This window comes from Lethenteron reissneri, chromosome 20 (genome assembly GCF_015708825.2).
Source record: "Lethenteron reissneri isolate LAM-NWPU_2019-01 chromosome 20, ASM1570882v1, whole genome shotgun sequence".
In the NCBI taxonomy this organism is placed as follows: Eukaryota; Metazoa; Chordata; class Hyperoartia; order Petromyzontiformes; family Petromyzontidae; genus Lethenteron; species Lethenteron reissneri.
The window spans coordinates 5,208,129-5,231,747 of record NC_083798.1 but is presented as its reverse complement, the minus strand read 5'-3'; the positions used below and the strand labels follow the sequence as shown (position 1 = coordinate 5,231,747).

At 42.7% G+C, this 23,619-nt stretch overlaps 1 protein-coding gene across 1 annotated transcript in view; it reads left to right on the top strand.

Moving 5' to 3' along the window:
• THSD7A (thrombospondin type 1 domain containing 7A) overlaps positions 1–23,619 on the top strand; it is a 329,681-nt gene that overhangs the window by 136,697 nt on the left and 169,365 nt on the right. Inside the window, 1 exon segment of the mRNA XM_061554639.1 lies at positions 22,262–22,874. Within this exon segment, the coding sequence (XP_061410623.1) occupies positions 22,262–22,874 (613 nt within the window).

The following is a 23,619-nucleotide window of genomic DNA, read 5'->3' as shown; positions in this document are numbered from 1 at the left end:
GGCTCCAGCCTGCACTGCCCTTACAAGGGCGGCGTCCCAGGGGGAGTCCAGGGCCTATCTGGCCGGTCTTCTCTCTTCCCTTAACTACACTAAGACTGAGCCCCGAGCTCTCTGGCTCAACCCTTTTTATACCCCCCTAGAGGATCGAAACCCCCCTCACGCCGTCCAGTACGGACGTCGTTGCGGGCACCACCCCGTGTGCTCACGGAGTCCCCGCCCACTGTGTTTGTTATCCGTTAGCCCCTATGCAAACAGCCCTACACAAACAGCCCCTCTGTAACAGCCCTACATCACCCCCCCCTGTACAGCTCGCAGCCGTCCCGGCTGCAACAACTTTAATAAAGGCTGTTTAACCCCTGGATACCCGCGTGTGCCTTAAAAAAACGTTTTTAACGCTAACATGAAGGAACCAACAGCAACAACGACAACAACAACAACAATGACAACAACAAAACCCACAACCCCGAAGGGAACAATCCGACGCACCCCCCCTGAATAAATACGAACACCGTAAGAGCGACGCATATATACAGGTTAAGCAGGGAACTCGCAGCACACATGCAACACAACACAAAAAAATGTGTTAGGAGCTCCCCACCGACGCAGCACCACGCAACCGTACGTAAGAGAGAAGAAGAAAAAAAAAATGTTCGTCCAATGCATTATAAGAGTCTGCGCATTTTTGCGCGTGTCCTTGCTGCAGGCCCGTCACACGGGGCAATCCCGGGTGGCGAACCCGCCGGTGGCGGTTGTTCGTTTTGTATAGAGTCCGCGTCTGACGTCGCGGGAACCGCGGCGTCCCTTGCAGCAGCAGGTGGGTGCGGGCTCGTCAGTCCCGATGCACCTGGAGGTGGCACGGCCGGCAAGGCATTAGGTGAGCGCGGTGGAGACGGAGCTAGTGAGTCGGTCGACCCCCCACACGTCTGGCCACGCATGTGTGAAGTGGGTTTGTGTACCGCGACGAAAGGTTTCAACCGAGAGGGGTGCACGAACCATCGCCGCTTCCCCCAACGAATGCGCACGCACTGTGGTCGCAAAACCTCGACCACTTCCACAGGGCCCCGCCACGGCCGCGCCAGCTTAGGGGAGGTGGCCAGGGGTACTTGGGGACAGTGCAACCATGCCCTGTCCCCCGGTTTCCACTGTATTACATGCGCCCGACCCAGCCTGAGGCGCTCGTTCGCCTTTTGACGGAGGTCCGAGTTCAACCTCGCAGCATCCCAGGGGGAGTCCAGGGCCTATCTGGCCGGTCTTCTCTCTTCCCTTAACTACACTAAGACTGAGCCCCGAGCTCTCTGGCTCAACCCTTTTTATACCCCCCTAGAGGATCGAAACCCCCCTCACGCCGTCCAGTACGGACGTCGTTGCGGGCACCACCCCGTGTGCTCACGGAGTCCCCGCCCACTGTGTTTGTTATCCGTTAGCCCCTATGCAAACAGCCCTACACAAACAGCCCCTCTGTAACAGCCCTACACTTATATAGTAAGTTAAACTGAGTCGCAGACGTGCTCTTGGAGGCAACACATTTATTGAACACCAACACACGGGGTAACTGCCCCTTAACAGAATAACAACCTATGGTGGTGACCACCAGGCTAGTTACACTAGTTACTACACTAGTTACTGCACTAGTCACCAGGCTAACTACACTAGTTACAACGTCACTGCTACGACGGACCGGACCACAGCTTGGGTCCAGGTCCACGTGTTGGAGACTCGGAGAACGTAGAACATAGACGAACGCTTCTTCAGGATGAACAACAACGTCGGTCCCTCTGGGGGACCGGGCTTATATCCTCTGCGGCGTGGCTGGCTCCGCCCTTGGCCACGACCACCTTCCAGAATCCTCGAGCATGATCTCGACCCGGACCACGTGACCACCCCTAGCCCCCACTTGGGGCTCCTGTGTAGACCTAACAGGTCGCGTGTCCTCTCGGGTCAAACCAGAGTGCGCGGCCTTCAGTAACCCCTTTCCGACGGCCAGCACTCTCACACCCGATCCTCTAGGGCTGGCATTGCACGCCGAGCCTGATGCCACCCAGCGCTGACCGAGCCCCTCTAGGGCCGGTACTACACCCACATCATCGTGGTGTCCGCGATGTCGTGACATCGCACGCCGTGCCTTTCTAGGGCCGGCACTGTACAGTGACATCCCCCGGTGTCGCTGCACTTACACTAAATCACCTGTATTGTTTTTGGATTTTGGATCACTAGCAGGGTTACATTGGCTGCAAACCTGTTGTTTTAGAAAAGCAAGTATGAACGAAATGGTGTACTCCATAAATGGGCACCTGCAGGTCCAGTGTTTCACAAATGCTGCTCTGGTGTTTTGAAGGCTGGAGGGTTGATAGCACGAGGGCATTCAATATGGTGTTACACTGAACAGCATAAGGCGTGCCCATGTTGGTTGTTTGTTTGTCGACGCTGTGCACAATAGATCGAATGTGAACGTCCTGTAAACTTGAATGTGTTCTCTGAATGCTGAATGGCTGTGTTGATTTGTTTCTGTGGTTGCGATATATCACACGTAATCTGATTCACTTTCATTGTTATTATATATGAAGCGTCCAATATTGCCATTTTGTCTTTTAGAATATTAAATTACATTGAGAGGCTATATTAGTAGTTATAACTTAGCATTTTTATTGTTTTTATTAAATTCATTATCTGATACCTCGACCTACATTACAGTGCATATTGCATGCCATTAGGCTCACATGAGTAACCCATCAATTGTTTTTTTATATTAAATGTTTCTATTGCAGATTGTTTCTGCTGATGATCAGCGTTCACCTTGGCACTTCTGCAGTCACGATAATTATAGAATGCCTTATAATCTCTTTATTGGCTGTTTATGATGGGTGTAGCATTCAACTCTGGATATTGTTTATAATTTTATATTCACATCTAAAACCGTTCAATTGAAATAATGCACGTGAACTATGCAATTGCAGTTTTTACAAGGCAATTAAAATTGTACCAATTTTACTTTTATTGCTCGGTAATTTCAACTTCCATTCGGTAACGTTTTGCCAGTGGGAGTGCATGAATATGAGATTGCATGAAGAGTTAGAATTGGAGTTATGGTGTTTATTGGATATTGCACTGCACGCGGATTTCTTCGACTTGGGTTTGACTCCTAGGCATGAACAACATACATTATTCGGCAAGAAAGATTCTGAACTTGGCTACGTATTGGGGGGGATAAGAATGCACTGGGGATATACAAACTTGCACTTGATTGTTATATGAAGGAAAGCTTCAGTTAAGCCAAGTGGCCCCACGCAATTCACATGTCAGCCCTTTTCCTCACGCTGAAGTGATGATGAGCGATTTCATTTTGTTCTAGCCCGTAGCTTTACACAGAACTGCACCGTACTGCTAAATATTTTAGCAGCATGTTAAATTAATATTCTGAGATCACTCACGCATGTAAAAGAGTGAATACCTAAAAAAGATAAAGAAACTCATACGACGCTACATATATATTGTGAAGTTCTTCTGCAGAGTCAGCACATGATGTTTTTAAATCTCGATCTACCTACAGCACTTTACCCTGCTTGCTTTATGGAAATGTTTTGACAGTTCAAAGCGCATTGTGTAGTAAGCCCCACAGTATGTGCAATAGATATGACAAAAGTTCGTGGCATTTTAAGAGGTTACGTATTTAATCATGTCTCGTTAAAGTACACGCACTTATAATTTTAAGACAATGTCCCAGAGGTTTTACAATCATATTTACAGCATTGTTTCCACGGTTACAGGCTTGCTTTTCTCCTAACCAGTTACCTTATGAGTGAAAACTTGTGTCGACAAGAACGTGCTCTCACACATAATTACATAATCGCAGCATTCATTAGTTTGCACGGCGCATTTCATGCATGTAACAGAGAACAGCGAATGCATGCATTGTGTTAGGAAGTTGGTCATAAACCTTTCCATTAAAACACAAATTCAAATTGTATAGGAATAAATCACGGATAAATGCACACACGCATCATATAAGTTTTCCAACTATACACTATGCGCAATGATTTTTTCTCTCTCTAAAATGAATAGATTGTTCTTGGAAGCTAATGTTCAGTACCTCAGATAATAATAATAAACAATGCAGAAAATAGTTTTAGTTCCTTAGACCAAAATATCTCTTAAATGTAGTTAGTGTTCTAGTCTCGACTCTTTTTTATTATGATGAATTGCCTCCACCATGTTGTACCTCTTAGTTCCCCTATTCCACCGTATTTTATCATCCTGCACAATGTGGGCTGGTGGAGGTGGGGAGTGTACAGATGCACAATAGAGTCGTGGCACATTTTGTTTAATTCACTGCCCTCTGCTACACAACCTCGCAGCCCTCTGCAGCCTATAGCAACGTGTTGTGCATTGGTAGTCGCCCACTCAAGAACTATTCAGTCTCAGTTCCACTTAGCTTCTTAGATCGAATGAGTTTGGGTGCATTCCACGTGACTTGGTCGTAGGCTTGGCGATGTGATGATGACCAGCTGGGTTATTTCTGCACGTACGCTCATTCTGTACAGTCCCGGAGCACGCAATGTCACTTATACTTTAGTTGTCATGTGCGTTATTGTATGATGCACTGCAATGTATACGAGTTTCTTGGCTGTCTCGCAAACCCTTTTGTGATTTAAGTTCATGTGTTGTCTACTACCTATGTGCAGCGCTCTGATCAATCATGCTTCGTAATTCCGTTATCGCTTTGGGACTGAGTTTTATATTTGTGTGAGGTGCGATCGTGAATGATAATGGTGAACTATTTTGGTTCAAAAAATTACTGTACGTTGATTCAGTCTCTGCCCAAGACCTGTTATTCCTTGGATCTGTTCTTTAACTCGTTAATGGTTGGGTTTTTTTTCCGGTGTAGAAACACACTCGTATGCAGCAGACCTTCTGTTTGCTCATCGTAATTTAGAATGAGAGGATATTTTGCCTCGAACATTTTCTCCCCCACTCTGCTACCAGGAGGATCCAGGGGCTTATTCATGATATGTATGGGAGGGTTCTAGGAATGTGTTTTTCGTGAGGACTTGGGATTCCGACTGTAGCTTTTGGTCGTTATGTTATTCCTGGAATTGTGTTTGTTGAAGCCCCGGTGCATTAAATGTAATCATGAGGCTGGATCAACAAGTTATGAGCCTCATATATATACAAAACACGTATAAGAGACACCTTATTTTTCAACAGTAACCCTAATTAACAATGTCTTTTTTCATATCGTTCCTGGAAGCTTTTCGATTCTCGATAGAAATAAATTATCTTCCAGTCCATTCACGCACAGCATCCTTCAGCTCATCATTATCATCCCCAAAAAAGCTATCCATACAGATGCTCCTTCAGTTTGGGAAACAAGTGAAAGCCACCGGGTGCCAGACCTGGAGAATCGCCAGCATGTGGAGGTTTTCTTGAAGCGGTGACACTTGACACTATTGGCCTTTGCAATTGTTGCACTGCCATGCAGAATCAAGGGTGTGTATCTCATTTTTCCATGAGTCGATGGAGAAAATACGCATAATATCGACCCGTTTATTGTCTCTTTGTGTGGCATGAAGTCAATAAGCACCACACATTTAGTGTCCCAGAGAATGGTGCACGTGATCTTGCCTCCAGAGTGCTCTGACTTGAGTTTTTTTTGGGTGTTGCAGTTGTTGTGGCCACTTGTTTAGACTGCCGTTTTGGACTCAGGGCCATGGCGGTAAATCAGGGTCTCATCACTGGTAATACGTCACTTCTAAAACTCGTACCAATTGCCTTTATAGGGTCAAGATTGTCATGAGAATTCATCGGACGCTCCCTCTTGATGTTGCACGTCACCATTCTGAGGACCCAATGTGCACGCATCTTGTTCATTCCCAAGTTATCTTGCAAACTCATGCTAAAAAATGTCAACGAATAATTTATAACATTGGACTGATGTCACTGCGAATTTAAACACAGTTATACTGCAGTGGAACTGCCTAATTTGGATATGTACTTACACATCTAAACGTTACGTTTATAACACGATTATCGATTTTGGGACATGTAGTTGCAAAGTAATAATTAGCTTCGACTGCTCGGCATACACAGATTAGTTAAAATAACAACCGTTCTTTGAGGGACTGACAGTTGAATTTGAATGTACGGGTGCAAGCCTCTTTTAAACACATTTTCAGCGGATAAAAATCACGGTGGCCACCTTTTTCAATGGATTCTCAGCTGGCTCATGTTCACCATAATCCATATTTTCTGACTTGAAAATACATCTCGACGATGCCGAACTATCTTAAACCTCTGATATGCGGGGATAAAGAGGGCTCAACCATGGCTAGCCTAGTGGGTTTTATAAATACAATAACTCCACTGTCTTTGTGAAATCCACTGCTGGATGAAGGCACCACGTGCCGAGCCAGCAGAGGTGTTGAATATGCTTCACGTTGGTCAGTGCGGGTTGGTGCACGGAGTGGCATAAGGAGCGGTTCTGATATAATTTTCCCACTGCGGTGGAACTCAGACTGCTTTAAATGCATACACAAATTAATCTTTCACAAACATATATTGTGTCTTAGTTATTAGCATTTTATATCTATTTTTACGTCATTGCATTATTGTAAACAAACGCATGCATTTACCCTGGTTTATAAATACAGCTTGCTTAGCTCGGGGGGGCTTCCCAGATTGTCAGTTTCCATGGCAAAAGGGCAGTGCACATGAAGAAACCTGTTGTTTTGTGAAAAGGGCATTGCCGTGCAGTGCACGTAAATGTGTACAGTACACTGCTGCCCTTAGAGCAGGCTCCAAATGTGATTTTGCATTTGACCAGTGTGTGTTTGCACTTCAACTGTTGGAGCACTCGGCCCAAAAAAAACGACTACAACATCTTTGCGAATGACTGGTACGCTTTGGCTTTATTTAGTGGTTAAACGCTAATTCTCTGCTATCAATATTTCCCGCCGTCCCTCCACAAGCCCTCGCTATTATTGGATTGCATTTGAATCACTGTGCACTTCACAAAGCCTGTGTTTGATACCCAACGGAATTGTTGCAGAGTTATCTTTACAAGTTGAAACGTAAACCACAAATGACACCGAAATACGGCAATAATTCCCAGGTTGCATACACAAACGCCGAATATAAATATGTTTGTACTTTTAAATGACATTGCGTTTAAAAAATACAGGGGGAAGGGGGGGTGGAATCAACTATCCTGCAGCGTAGCCACGTTTTGTTATCTAGAAAGGCAGTCCTGTCATGAAAAATGGTTACTTACAAAATAAAAAATACCATCCACGCACATGATTAAGTTGCTGTGAGTAATGACTGCGCCATAGAAAATAAAATAAACGCAACCATTTTCTTTTGCCTCCATTATGACAACAGGTGTGTCTCACAGATTCCGCAGGTTGAATATAGAAACCCCAAAATGTGTTATTTTTTTGCCTTTGATGAATCTGCAATCGGTGGGGTCTTTCTTCTCACGGCGAACTGAATCTCGTTATGCAGCCCCCCGTAGCACGGGAGGTATGCACCCCCCCCCCCAATCTGCCCACTCACTTGGCCCTGATTTGTAAAGTGTGGCGCGTGGGTGTTGAGAGTGGTTGTGGGTACGAGGTGGAACGCAATAGTCGTCGGTGGTAATTTGCTTCGAGGCCATCCTTGGTTGACCTAAGCAATGGGATTTCAGCTCTGTTTGATGAAGCAGCAGTGCGACTCAGTGGTTCGTCTTGTTTACATAGTCGTTGTCCTAATGAGCCCCTTGGCAGGTAGACAACTGGGAAGCACACTTTACGTATGACCCTATTAACACTCAACCATATATACAGTTGTTCACGTGTGCGTACATTATGTATATGATACATGTATGCGTACAGTATATATAAGATATTATTCAGCTTATCTTGAAAGCAATTTCCACAGCCTCGCCTTGTTATTTGTTAATGTTAAGGGTGGTGACTGTTTTGTATTTTGGGCGTGGGAGGATCGGGGGAAATTGGTCTCCAGATAAGTTGCCTTGGACTATCTATGTGTATGTATGCAATATATAAAACAATTTCAGTTCGGCCAGTTATTTTTTACAGAAAACAGTTGCAGATAAAAATGCATCACCAAAGCAAACTTGCAAGACAAACCATATAAAAAAAGAAACCAGAATTTACCAAATCAATATGTGTTGTGGGCATAGCAAATGCCATCAAAATGTCACTAGTGCAGTGTCACACTTGGAAGTATTGGCACTTTGTTATTGAGTCTTTATTATTTTTTGGAAACAATAGTAACTTACAGTTTTATAGTATTTCTGATCATAAGTTTGTATGTGTCTATGTAGAGTTATTAATCTTTAAGTACACGATAATAAAAAAAATATATGTTCATTACATTTTTTATTTAAACATGTTCACTTTTTTTTTATCCTGGATATATATGTATATGCTAATATTAATGCGACAAATTGTGACCTTTAAGTTGGTTATTCCAATCGATATGCAATCTGAAATTCACCTTTTAAAATGTAATATTTAATTAGAACCATTTTAGTGTATTATATATTTACCTAATGAAATACAATTGGCCACTTTCAATAATGATGATATGGCATTACCTTTCTGCCAGATTGGGAAATATGATTGCAATATATTTTTTGTACATGGGTTTAAGTATCGTTACGATTTTGTAAGACTTGGCCAATTTGGAGAATTTAGGATGACTGGTATAGATGTTTAGGGAGCCAATCACATGCACAGTTTAATCAATCCATCACAGACAAGCACTTGAACATAAGTCTTGCCAATCAGTACATCTAAGGGTAACTAACGCCTAAGTGCTTTAATCTATGTTAAATAAGGTTAAAGTTGTTAAGAGGTAGATGTTGAGCTGTTTCAAAATTGCTATATAAGGTGAACAGATGTGGAATGTACAATACACTTTATTGACACATTTTTTTTGTGTTTGGAAACCATGGTCCAGCATTCCTCACGTAACACTCATTATGCTTCCACATAGCCTCATCTTACATTACGTTATTCTTGATTACAATGTCAATTATAGAGTAATGCTCTTATTGAAAATGTATTTTACACAATTGTTGTATATTGTCCAACATTCTTACACGTATGCCTATGTTAATAGACTCGCTTGACAGCGTGAATCGCAAAGGGGAGTACCCAATACTAGTTGCACGGTCGTACACACACACGTACGTGGGAGATATCGCGGAAGGGAATATTCTTTGCTTTGATTGAATGGAGCACTGGCGATGTGGTGTGGGTGGTAGGGAGCGTGTGCGGTCCATATAATGAGGAGGGATGAATGGCACTGGTTGACAGATGGTTGTACAGATGCAGATTACTGTAATCCCACACAGGGTTTGTGCAGAGCATGCAAGCTGTAATTTACTGGCATAAAGTCCCCCAATACACTGTTGCACAGCTCCAGAATGGATTAATAATTGTGGAAATAATTATATAAGAAACATTTGTCCTCCGAGATATGGGGTTCATGTGGCAACAGCAACGCAAGCTGTTCGTTATATATTTATCTTGCATCTATTTTTATGATTGAGGGATTAACTTCCCCATACATTCCACTTTTTAACAAAGTATAAAACGTGTTTTTTTATTTTAAAAGGTAAAATCAAAATGAGCAAACAAAAAAGGTGGGAATGGTGGAAATTGGTTCTTATTCATTATCGGCCTTCCATTATCGGCCATCCTTTATAAAGTGATGAGCTTTACACTGACATTTTGGAAATGTGTTAAAGACCACGTAGCATTCCATGCATAAAAAACGCTGAAAAACAACTTATGCCAGGTGGTGTCAGTGTTTTGCAAATGTGTTTTTTTTATGAGCATAAACCCCAGTGGATTGGATGACATTTTGCAAGGAGACCTTGACGCAAGGATAGTAATACTAATTAATGCGACAGTTAGAAATAGCAAAAATATCCACGGTTACATTGTAGATTTGGAACCTGTCAATAATTCGGTGACGTAAAATGTTCTCGTGGCAATATTCATTTAAACTTCGATGCATTGCTTGTTAAGCAGTTTTCATTGCATTGGATAAGAGCTTGTTCTTGAAAATATATTATGAAAACATGTTTATTTGGACAACTTTTAAAATTAATTCAGCACCAACACTTCCAAAAAGTTACAAACTTTTTAAATCGAAAAACTGCAATGCATGGGGTGTAATTTTAAAAACACATAGGCCAAATTCATCTAGCTATTTTAGCTGTCATTGTGCCACAAAGTGATGGAATAACTACCGTTGTTGCACAACATATGAAATATTACACATTTTGTAATTCGTATGTGGCTAATTTCTTGAAAAATCACATTCACTCCTCCTGTTATCATGTCAACATTGCATCATGGCCCAAAATTGTTGTAGTAAGGTGGGGTTATGACAGAGCCCAGTAATGGGGGCAGAATGTAGAGCTAAGTCTCTCATGCCTTACACGACATTCCACACCACGGTGAAGGGCAAAATAAGTTTCACGCACACATTAGCATGTGTGAATTCACGTGTGAGATGGATGGAGTCTGATTGGCCAGCTTCGTCTGGTGGCAGGATCAATGTGCTGACATCAGCATTTACAGCTTCGATTACTTTCGACAATCTCCCGGCTGTGGGATATTCTTTGCATATACAGGCTTCACTCATTCCATACAGTGATTTGGACCAAATATGTCTCTTGAATTAGACAGAATTGCTTTTGCAGATATTACAGATAATGCCAGAAATTACAGAGGATAATACAAAAATGTGAGAACAAACTCCACGTGAATCAGGCCCATGGTATCAATAACGGAGTAAATCCAGAAGATTTTTGACTTGTTTCAGATGTAATGTAAAACATATTATTCGCAAAAGACTTCTTATTCACATGTGTGCAGATAGGGCTCTTCAAAGGCGCAGCATATAGAGGGTTCACTCGTAATTAGCCTTGGGCGGTGTCAGCTGCACATGCCATGAACTGCACAGATATGGCAAAGCAAATTAATGTTTTATTTGTGGGCACTGGGCACACAGTTTATGAAAACCCTGGCCACCCCCCTCTCCCCTCATTATGTTCGCACGCTCCTTTGCCATCTCGCATCTCACTTTTGTCCCCTCCTCTTATTTTGTTTAGTAGAATTGTTTTTGCATGGCATTTGATCTTTCTTAAAAAAAGGTCATACTTTCAAGCAAGAACCTTCCTTTGTTGGTTAGTTTTTAATCGGAGGCCTCTATTTCCTTCCGTCCGTACTGTATTCAACTGCATAGACGCAGTTTCTGTTTACTCTTTAAAGTTCTCATTTGACCTCAGCAGATATGAGCAAAGTGCTTTGTTGAACCTTCGCTCACTCTTGTGTGAATACAATTGTTCGTCCTTGTTCTGTCCGAATCATCAATCCATTATACTAATTTAAGGCATGCTTTTATATCGTGACTGAGATGCTGTTTATGACAAAAAATAACTGATATACAAACTGCTCCCTGCAGGCTATTAAATACAAATCCCACCAAAATTAGTTTTTTATATTCTAGAATTAGTCACATTTGACCTTCATCTAATTTTTTTTATAAAGAATCTAGTTATGGAATAAGACTGATCACTGTTAAAGCTCCCATTGTTATGTCAAATGTGTCAGCCAATTTTTTTGTCGTAATAATTACAGATAAAACTATCTATATCATCGTCATTACATTACCTATAATTACCTAACCTAATTTGTTTTTTACTTTACCTCAATCTATTTTTTCATCTTTCAAATGTAGAATGTTCACAAAAACGTGTTTATAATTTCCACCAACGTATTCACTTGACAGTATTATAAACTAATTTGACCTCCCATTTTTGAAAAATCTAGGATGCAAATTTCAACAAATTGTAATAATGCATTAGCATACCAAAATGTCATATTAATGGAATGTCTTCTCCGTGATTAGGACCATGCACATGACAAACTAAAAGTGCTCTTTTGATTAGCAAACATATATTGGAACAATTGGTGAATGCCAATTAATTCATAAAGTGCTTAATGCAAAAAAATATGTGAATTTGGCTTCAAGAATCTCAATATTTTCTGTGTGCATGTGTGTTTTGTGGGGAGTGATAGGTACAGTGGTTAGCACACTGCACAATTAACTCGGTCATCTGAATGTGATTCCCACCTTTGGTGAACATTGATGGCAAGTGATATTTTAGCCGATTCTGGGCCACCCCTAGTTTCATTTAGTTGTAAATAAGTACCTGGTGTAGTTTTTAATCATCAGAACTGGGGAGACAAAGGTGGCAGGGTCGAATACTGGCCACACCATCCCCTTGTGCACCATGTAAGCCTTGGTAGGTACCCACTAACAGCACTTGTCCCAGTGGTCTATAATGTTATGCGGGATCTTTATATTTGCCTTTTCGTTGGAAAAGTAAGTCCTTTTATTGTTGAGTTTCAAGCAGTCTGTGCAATTGGCAGCACTCCAAACATTTATAACACTTGAGGTCTGTGATGACACAAAAAGCTTATAGATTTCAGGTACTTGACTGTTCTGCCATTAGTGTGTCACTACCCCTGTAGATAGATGAGATTTTTTTTTTATTCCTTTCACTTTTCTTCCAGCGAAACTGAAAATTGCTCATGGCCTCTCATAAATGACAGCTGCAAAATTGGAGGACAAATTAATCTCTTGAATATTTAAATAAAAAAAAAATGTGTTTTCGCCATAATCCACAGATATTCTTAAAAAATACTATTGTCACGTAAAAATGTTTCTATGAAAACTATATACGGAGGTGGAGAGGTGGCACAGTCTTTAACACACCGCACACAGCTAACAGCAATGACGAATTATATCTGTAAGAGCTTCTGGGCTCTATTGTCTTCCCCATCCCATATTGACTATGCACGTATGTATATTGAACTTCCTTCGCGCCGTACGTAGCCAATCGTGCCAATTGGAGGTGCCGGGGAAAGGACAACAAACTAAACAGAAAAAGCAGATCTCGATTAAAAATTGCAGTGCTCCAGTGGCTTCCTAATATCAGACGGAAGAGCGTTCCAGACGGCCGCAGAAGCGCATCTGAACGCGCGCGATGCAGTGACCTTCTTTGTTCGATGGTTATCCAAAAGCTGCTGCGAGGATGACCGGAGTTTGGGTGATGGTTAGTGCTCCTTGACGAGATCAGCGAGGTATTTTGGTTAATAATGGTAGGAACCCACTGGTTCCACCAGCCCACAGGGGATTATTCTGTCCGTCTGTCCCTCGTGCAGGGAGGGGCTGGGTGGGGAGGATGGGGAGGGGCTGGGTGGGGAGGGGCTGGGTGAGGAGGGTGGGGAGGGGCTGGGTGGGGAGGGGCTGGTCACCCCGTGGTGCCCTTATAAAACTCAACGTTTAACCTACTCACGCCGGCTTGTGCCCGCCCTCACAGTCGGGCATATTTGCGGAATACACCACGCCGCCGTTGACCCTGGCCATTGACCGAGCAACCCAACGTGTTCCTACCAGCTCCCTCCGCAGGAATGTGTTATGTGGCAAGCACTTTGTGTGTAATGACTGCGACCTTCTAATGCATTTGTTCAGCAACCGGAAGCCAATGCAGCTCAGCGAGTAGAATGAAGTATCATCAGAACAACCTCCATGACTAACAGCATGGGCTAGGCCTTAAAGCAGCAGTATATTGGCAGGCTATAAATTAGTATTATACCTTTCTCCTGCTCGTAGTGATTCACATGCCTAGATGTTTCACCTTCCATGTGGTAAAATAAAGGAGATTTAATTACATTGTATTGAAACATTTACTGTCATGCATGTTATGTTCTTTGGCAGTCTTCACGTAAACGAGCTATCAGAGTCCCGGCTTGTGAAAATAAATCTTGGAGGTATCCAGACTTGGCTATTCGACTTTGTTGAAGATGTGACTGAATTTCATCTCTGAGCTTTGGCAGATCAAACATTTCACAGCCAGGACTTGTAACGTTCTATATGGCTCAAAAGGTTCAAATACGAGTTAAAGCAAAGTAATGGCCATCAGAACCAGCATAGTCACCAATGGTATTGTTTTAAAGTATAGAAAACTGTGGAAATAACCCTGATGATATAGGTCTAACCATTAACTCCCAATTGTTAAGGAATAAAAACGGTTTCCAGCACAATTTAAAATTCATGCCCACTGCCTCTTTGGCTTTGTGAACAGCTGTATTACATTCTATAATTGTGCTCCCTCCCCCCAAAACCACAGCCCATATCAACACCCAGCCCTCTTCACTGTAATTGGGTACCTTTACCATTGCACTGTGAGTGCTGGGAAAGGATGCTACACACAGAGAAGTGTAGCCTCCTGATGGAGGTCAGGCCAAATATAGTGGGTCAACTACTAGTCTATAAATAATTCTCATTTGCTGCTACCAACCCTCACATTATTGGTTTTATTAATGGTCAGAACCTGTGCCAGGAGTTGGCCATCATTTTCACAGGGCTTTACGCTGATTGTAATGAATTCGCATTAGGCGATTCGCTTTTAACTTTTATTTAAGCGTCCGTGATATTAATGTTTAATGTTCACAACAAAAAAATAATTGGCAAAGTTTTTCTCTTCCTTGGAAGGAAATTGACACGCCAAATGTATGTGAACTGTTCGACGTTTGCATTGTAATGATGTTATGTATTCATTGATTATTAATTAAACATCTTATCTACATATTTATGTAAAGCAGTGTACAGTATCATTTAAATGTAAGTATATACTTTCGTGTCTAATCAGTGCTCCAAATTTTGTTCATGCAACCCCTTTATAATTTGCTTGGAGGAAGATGAAGACGTTCTTACATTGGACTGAAGATTGAGGATTGTGATCCAAGAAACATAATTCTGTGCACTCATGTTACAATACCATTTGCACTGTAGCAATAAGTGAATGCAATGGGGCAGTACATAATACTACAGTGCAGCATCTCATTTTCAGCTCAGTCCTGGTGGCAGAATAAGGTCACATGGCATTATAGATGGGATAGACATTAATTATTCAAGGTGCATTATATAAACATGACAGAAATAGTAAATTATATTCATTAGGGTGCATTACTCACTGCAGGTGGAGGGTATTTTTAAGTTGCTGCCGAAATATATGTAGCTACCGACAGGCTTGCTAATTAAGACATTATATACAATTACGGCTTCATGTAAAATGTATGCTTGTGTGAAAAATGCAATTTCATGCAGAATCTGTATAATGGCGCGCATATTTGCATGCATATACAGTTGGAACATATGTCCATAGCCATGCCCGTCCTACTCATTCATGGGAGGAGTTGCGCAGCCACTTTCGAAGAACATTTTTTGGTTATCTCTTCAGGCTACACAATGTATTTGTCGATTGAAAATCCTCTCTCCATCTACAGTGGCTTGCGGTGTCCTTGGCAACAACATTGGTTATTAATTCTAGATTTGAAGCTTTCGTGACTGCAAGGATTCATACTCTTAGGTTTTTTGGGTAAAGTCACGTAGGTAAAAAATTTATAATAATAAATAATAGGAAAATAATAGAAATAAAATAATCAATCACGACGTTTCGGAGGCAACACGGAAGCTTGTGTTGCCTCCGAAACGTCGTGATTTATTATTTTATTTCTATTATTTTTCTATTATTTTTTAATTAGTTATTTATTATTATTTATTTTTTACCCACGTGACTTTACCGAAAAAACCTAAGAGTATGAACATTGGTTATAATGGTAATACCCTGTAGCAGGCGGGCGATTTTCCCATCATAGCGTGCAATTAATATTTAAAAGATGGCCATTGTTTAATTCATGGCCACAATATACTGTACTTTTCTGTAGCAAAATTACAAGCCCAACTTTATGGTTAAATACACGGGGTTGAGGTTCTATACACGACTGCGCGAAATATTTTACACGTGCGCTTGCGGTTATTTTTGAAGGTAAAAAAAAAGCTCGTATTCTTTGGGTCTTTCAGTAAAGCCACGTAGATAGAACAAATAATAAAAATAATAACAATATCATGACGTTTCGATCGCAACACAAGCAATCGTCATCAGGTGAAAAATGTAGCGGGAGAGCTGCTGAGAATATTTGCTCAAACCCGTACAGGGTAAAGAATTATGTTTGTATTGACTCTGTAGCTTCATGAAGTGTTTTTATGATTGTGTAACTTGTGAAAGGGATTCCACACGAGTCGTCCTGGCAAGGGAACTTTTATTGTTCCATTAACACGAACACTCGCAGGCACAAAAACTTGGACCGTAGTCGACTCCAGGCATTTTCTTCTCAGAGCCCGGAGCACACTTTAGACACCCACCCTCTCTCCTCTCCTCCTTTCTCCTGGCAAAATATCTTTTTAGAAAATTTCCCCCAAGATGCCTTTTTCCCGGTGCCTTTATTCAACAATCTTCCTTGGCGTGGTCACCCATCCCCTGCGTGACCCCTCCATCTCCTCTGCCTGGTCCCCTGCCCCCCACGTGACCTCTCCATCTCCTCTGCCTGGTCCCCTGTCCCCCACGTGACCCCTCCATCTCCTCTGTCTGGTCCCCTATCCCCCACGTGACCCCTACATCTACTCTGCCTGGTCCCCTGTCCCCCACGTGACCCCTCCATCTCCTCTGCCTAGTCCCCTGTCCCCCACGTGACCCCTACATCTACTCTGCCTGGTCCCCTGTCCCCCACGTGACCCCTACATATCCTCTGCCTGGTCTCCTGTCCCCCACGTGACCCCTACATCTACTCTGCCTGGTCCCCTGTCCCCCACGTGACCCCTACATCTACTCTGCCTGGTCCCCTGTCCCCCACGTGACCCCTACATCTCCTCTGCCTAGTCCCCTGTCCCCCACGTGACCCCTACATCTCCTCTGCCTGGTCCCCTGTCCCCCACGTGACCCCTACATCTCCTCTGCCTGGTCCCCTGTCCCCCACGTGACCCCTCCATCTCCTCTGCCTAGTCCCCTGTCCCCCACGTGACCCCTACATCTACTCTGCCTGGTCCCCTGTCCCCCACGTGACCCCTACATCTACTCTGCCTGGTCCCCTGTCCCCCACGTGACCCCTCCATCTCCTCTGCCTAGTCCCCTGTCGCCCGTGTGACCCCTACATCTACTCTGCGTGCCCCCCCGCACCCCCTCTACACTTGCACGCATTGAACTATTTTGCAACCGACAAGGGTTACGACTTATTTATTGGTTCTGCGAATGTAACACTTTTCATTGTTGTGCTTCTACTTCTCACGGTCTAACTTAAAAGTACAGTAGTATATACAATGTTTGAATATTTTTTTTTATACATGATGCATATTTGTCCCATACTAATTGCATCTGTTTACTACGCTTCATAATAATAACAACCAATCCAATGCTATTAAATGAAGGCCTCTCCATGCCGCATAATGAATGGGGCTTGTTTTCACTATACTTCACCATGCTGGTGAGTGTGGGTCTAACAACGCAGGGTGCTGTGTTCAGAACACAACTAGAATACCGTAATCGGATGAGGGGATAATTCGTCAGTAGAATTGAAGATGCAGTTTAAAATAGTATCGTTAATTATGATATTTTTTTTTGCAGACGTGTCAATTGCACCCCTTTATTATCATCGTGAACAATTGTTTGAACGTCAAAATTTCATGTCGAATATTCAAGTGAGGTTCGTATTTAGCATATGTAAAGAGTTACGTTTTGTCATAAAAAAAATACTGTGTTTTCTTCAGAGGAAGCTAAAATCGTGAACTAATTTAGGATAAAAGATAAATTATTGGTGTAGAATTTGATCCCAGTAAGCAGTATGACAGTAAACAAGAAAGAATATGAATGTATTTAGAGGCAGTGCTTTCAATTACACTTTGTTTAGTGTCCGAGATACACAACCCTCCATATATTGTAATTGTAGCTTACACACAATTTGAAGGGAATTCTAGTGTCCTTTACAGTTTGCACAAATGTCTTAGGTGGTAAATATTGGCTAAGTATCATTACACCGTGAGTCAATGTTTATCCATAGACAAAATGACAAAGCCAACCTCGCAGGGGCCATTTTCTGCGATGTGGCTGCCAGTTTTTTTTTTAAATAAGTCAATGGAGAATGGAATGCCCGCTTACCACGTGATGATTTGCATGCATGTGATGAGCAGATCTTTTCACGTTGATGTGCAAATCTAAGACTTGCTGGCCATAAATGCTGCTGTAATGACAAGGCTACTCTTCCCCGAATTCAGAGTACACCGCACTTCTGCTTAGTTCATAACCAATCACTTGGATGGAGTTTGTATAGCGGTGCTGGATATACCACGACGTGCTGAAAATACCACTCCGTAAAGAGATAAGTGTTGACCATTGTTTGACACTATATTTGGTAAAATTGTTATGCCCATCTCTATACATAATTTTGCCAATTGGTAAGAACTGTTTCTTATAAGCATTTCGAAAGCACAATTATTTTAAATATGACTGCTAGGAATCGATTAATCTGTATAGCTATTATCAGCCACTATTCATTAACATGCAGCAATTTAGGCTTTACTATATTGGCCCGCAAAAGATTGTTACTAAATACATTTACACATCAGTACACCACTGAAATTGTATAATTGGTGTTTTATGTTAATGTTATGGATTTAAATTATTATAATTATATTTTACTTGTTACGGTGTCTGGAAATTACTATATGAGCCTCAGTGGTGCAATACTAAGTATAATTTCCTACTTGCTCTGTACAATTAGTATTGTTATGTCACGCAAGATAGAACAAAACGAATTTACCCATTTTTAGTCAGACTGGGTCTGAGGGGATTTTCCACATAACACTAGACTACGTGAATATAGATTTCATTGTGTCTTAAATGCTTGTGCATTAGGTACACAAACAATTTTCAACTATAGTAATTTGGTGAATAGTTGTGATTTGGAGTCTTGATTCAAGAATCTATTTTTTTTTGCCTCAACTATATTGTTTTGAATGCTTAATGTAATTGGAGATACAATCTGGATGTTAACCATCCATGCGTCAGTGAAACTGATCGCGCTTTCCATGCTTGCAAACCTCAACAGTTGTTGACCATTCACAGGAGGTCAATGTTCATCTCGGAGCACTTCGGTGGGATTTCAAAAACATTGCACACAATGCGTTTCAAATGCCTGGCCAGTCGCAGTGGGGCAGCTCTGACAATTACTGAGCAGGAGGCAAGGAAAGGTTTCTTTCTTCACTTTTGTGACACAGGTGACTTTTCTCAGCAGATTGTTAAACGAGGCGGAGACAGTTGGAGCGCACAACTTTATCTGTTTTCAGAAGGTTGGCACAGAACGATGGCAGTCCTGTTGGCGGTGGTGGCCCTTTCGCTCAGTGACCAAGGTGTTGTTTGTAATATATCTTCCTGTTCTTCTTCTTCTTGCGTATGGCTGCTGATGTAGATGCAGAGCAACAACTGCAATTTCACATTCAGGTGGCCAGGGCAGATAACCGCGTCACGAGTAGCAGAGTGTATCATCATCGCTGCGATGTCTCCTTCGCATTTGTGCATCGGGCATTGCGTCGTTATACGTTGTACGGTCTGTCCTGGATGACCACAGTCGCACACTGGAGAATTTTTAATGTTCCATTTGTGCATCAGTTATCCGCATCTGCCATGGTTTGTGTGGATACGATTTTTAGGTGGACCATGAGCTTTATGAAAGGTCAGACCCAGTGATCTTCTGTGTTGGGTCTATCACAATGTGTTTGTGAGTTCTTCTTGGTTCTTTCGGTAAAGTCACGTAGAAGGGAAGTAAATAATTAATTAAAATTAAACATAATAAAATAAAAAATCTCACGACGTTTCGGCCACAACACAAGCAGCCGTCCTCAGGTGAAGAAACAGAGCTGTCGGAAAGACAGCGTCCCGAGGACGGCTGCTTGTGTTGTGGCCGAAACGTCGTGAGAATTTTTTATTTTATTATGTTTTATTATTATTTTATTATTTCCCTTTTATGTGACTTTACCGAAAAAGAACCAAGAAGATGAATACCTGCAGTCACGAAAGCTTTAAATCGATGTTTGTGAGTTCTTTGAACTATATTTCGCTCTCCAGGCTTAATCGGGGTTGAATTCGCATTCAGGTTAAGCACATATACGTGTAAAAGGATTGTGTGACTTCAAGCAATGACGAGGTCCTGATGAATGGGAAGGCCACTGTTTTCTTCAATTCGCAGGACTTTCATCCAGCTAGCACCAACTAGCTGGATGATAGTATGGTTGCTGTTGTGAGATTCCAGCTCCCACACATCGTTTGCGAGAAAAGCATGGTTCATTTTAGTAATAGCAAGGGTTAACGTTTATTTATTTGCAGGGGATTTTCAGTTTTGACTATGACACTAGAATATAATTGCCCATTCTTGCAAATGATGATGTCAAAAAGGTCTTTAATGATCACATTACAGCGAATGGACTCTGAAAAATACACAAATATATGAGCAGTTGATTTAATAGGATCAAACCACCTCCTCAGTGCAACATGACCTGATAGTGAATGTCATGGGCACTTTATTATCCACCCACTTAAGAGTGATTAATGTGAATACACTAACTTTGGTGATTAATGAATATACTGAGTTTTTTTTTTTACAGAGGTTCTCAAAGAAAATTAATCCTCGCTGATAGTGCACTTGGTTCCATTGAGGCAGATAGGGCACCTCGCAATGCAGCCTCCTGCCAATGAAAGCCTCTGCCTGTAAATTTATCATCGGCTTAGATTTCACTCAGCGACTCCTACTTTACGATTTTTCTGCTGATCCAGCTGCTTCTCATTCCCACTAACCGCCCAGTGACTCTTAACAAATATCCCAGGCTACACACCCTTCTACGAACATAATCCCCGAGCTGTTAATTGGATTGTATGCCGATGATGTATACTCACTGTCAAAATGAGTGCTCATTTTCACCCTGTCACGTGGCAGTGGCTGGCCAGGAGCAACTCACATTTATTAATAACATCCCTAGCAGGCTGATATACTGCAGTGGTGCGTTTATTAACTTATTTACTGCATTCAGTCGAGTGTGCCTGTATTCAAACGTCATTTGGAAGGTGGGGCCGAGATTATTATATCATTATGGATTATGACAGGTGTCATTAGTATGAGAGTGCATAAGCTCTTTTAACGGAAGGCGGAATTCCTAATTAGTGTTGTTGTACACACTCAGTAACTCAAATTGATTACTCATGGGCAGCCGTTGGTATCTTTCCAGTATCTACTGAAAACATGTCACAGTTGCTGATGCTACACCATACAATTTAAATTGATATAGCATCTAAATGAGATCACATATCAAGATGCTATACAGACACACAGCATGCTCTGTATATAATAGTTTAATGATTCATTAGGAAAATAATAGATTTTCCGATAACCACCCATCTTACAGACACATATTCCAGTTGAAATATAGTAATATCTTAAAATAAAAGTAGAGTTTGTATTTACAGTACATTTTCTCTCACTGTAGAATAATTATAAATATGCAAATGTTGTGTTTCTGTAGTATTTAACGTCTCAGTTCTCAGCAAATTAAAAAAAAATCTATTTCAATATTAAGAAACTGTATTGGCAGTGATGCGTAAGCACAGATAAACCTCCCCCCCCCCCACCACATTAGTCATTATTATTAATAACACTGTGTAAGGGATGCCCAGAGGCAGCCCCTATTAGGAAATAAATATACGCTCCCCGGGTCTTATGGGTTTGAGTTTGAATATCTCGCTCGTCTCTCATTGGCGAGCTATTACAGGGGGGGCCCACGTAATTGAAGGTGGAGAGCATTCAAATCGGATTGGTCGTCCGGGGAGAACTACATGGATATGAGGGGTCGGTTGGGAGACCATTAGGAGAAATTAAGGGAATTGGTGGGGAGTTGTGGAAAGTTCAAAAAAGGATGGGGAAGAGAATAAAAGGAGGGATGGAACGGGGGTTCAGGGGGCCTGAACGGAGTAATGCCTTGCCATGTGACGCATTGTACGGAAGATGTCATAAATACGAAGTACAATACTCACCCGGGCTGGAATTGGTGACGTTTTGTCCTTCACTTGACAATTACCTCAAATTTTGCCTTCCAATTCATCTACAGCTCTCCAGAAATGCAAACTCGGGGATTTTTCAGAACTGCAAACCTATCCAACGATGTCGATAATTTCGTGCGAAACAGCAAAGACAAATTAATATGAAAGAACAGAAGTATTCATAAGAACGACTGCAGCACGGCACCGTATCGCCAAGCGTTCTCACGCGGTCCCATTTGTTCAACGTGCCTCTCGCAGGTCCCTGGGGCGAGTGCGTCGGGGAGGAGTGCGGCCCCGTCGGCGTTCAGTCCCGCGCGGTGTGGTGCGCTCACGCCGAGAACTGGACCACGCTGCTGGGCAACTGCCGACTGGAGGAGCGTCCGCCGAACCAGCGCAACTGTTTCCGCGTGTGCGAGTGGCACCGCGACCTCTTCGAGTGGGACACCGGCGAGTGGGGCAGCTGCAGGCCCCTGCTCAGCCACGGCCCCTCGGCGACGAGCCGCCGATGCGAGCACAGCGAGGGCCAGCGCGGCGTGCGCACGCGGACGTTCGGCTGCGTCCAAAAGACCAACCGCTCGGCGGCGGTCGGCGACGAGGTGTGCGCGTACTTCGCCGAGCGGCCCAGCGCGGAGCAGGGCTGCGTGCTGCCTTGCCCGCGCGACTGCGTGGCGAGCGAGTGGGCGCCGTGGTCGCGGTGCCAGCGAGTGGGCATGGGCACCTGCGGAGAGGGGTCGCGCTACCGCGTGCGGAGCGTGCTGGTGCCGCCCTCGTATGGAGGAACTAAGTGCCCCGAGCTGTCCCAAGCCGAGCCGTGCTTAGTGGAGGAAGTGTGCCCAACGGCTGATGTAGAAGACGTGAACAGCAAAAGCCAGTATGTCTATTGTTTTACTATTGTTTTTTATTATATCATGTATCTTTGGCTATATATATATATAAAACATCATCATCAGTCATGTTCTTTATCGACTGCTGAATTATGGCCTTGTTAATGCCTCGTAGCGCCGTCATGCTCATACAATGCAACAATCCATTTAGCACCTGCACACAAGCAAATTATTTCATTGCTCCATCTCATTGGACATCTTGTCGGGTTTATTCCTTCCTTGGATTGCCGCTCCTTCATTGGTCTTGACCACCAGCCATCATCCTTTCCAGCAGTGCGTCCTGCTCAAGCCCACTTACATGTCCTAACAGTAAATATGATGAATGCTCTACTTTTAACATGTAAACGTTATTTGCTGTACTTTAGAGGGGAATGCTCGCGAGATTAAGAACACATTACCATATGGGAACAGTTGAATATTTCAAAATCTATTAAAAAAAAAATTACCGTTACATCACACGCACACTGCGCTGGGTGTGGGTGGTTCATTGGTCAAGGCGGACATACGATGGTCGGATATGCGACGTTGGTACAACTGCGCTTACAGAAACTTTGACATCCCAGGCATGTCTCGATTTGTGGCCAGGTCACGTCTGAAAAGAAGCTAATAGCTCAATGGGCTTTATCTGCTAAAATTAAAGTTGTTTGTGGTGATTTGCTTACCTTTCCTATACTTTGCACTCCCATCATGTTTTCGTATTGTTCGTTGTTGTAGCTCTCCGACCCACCTCCT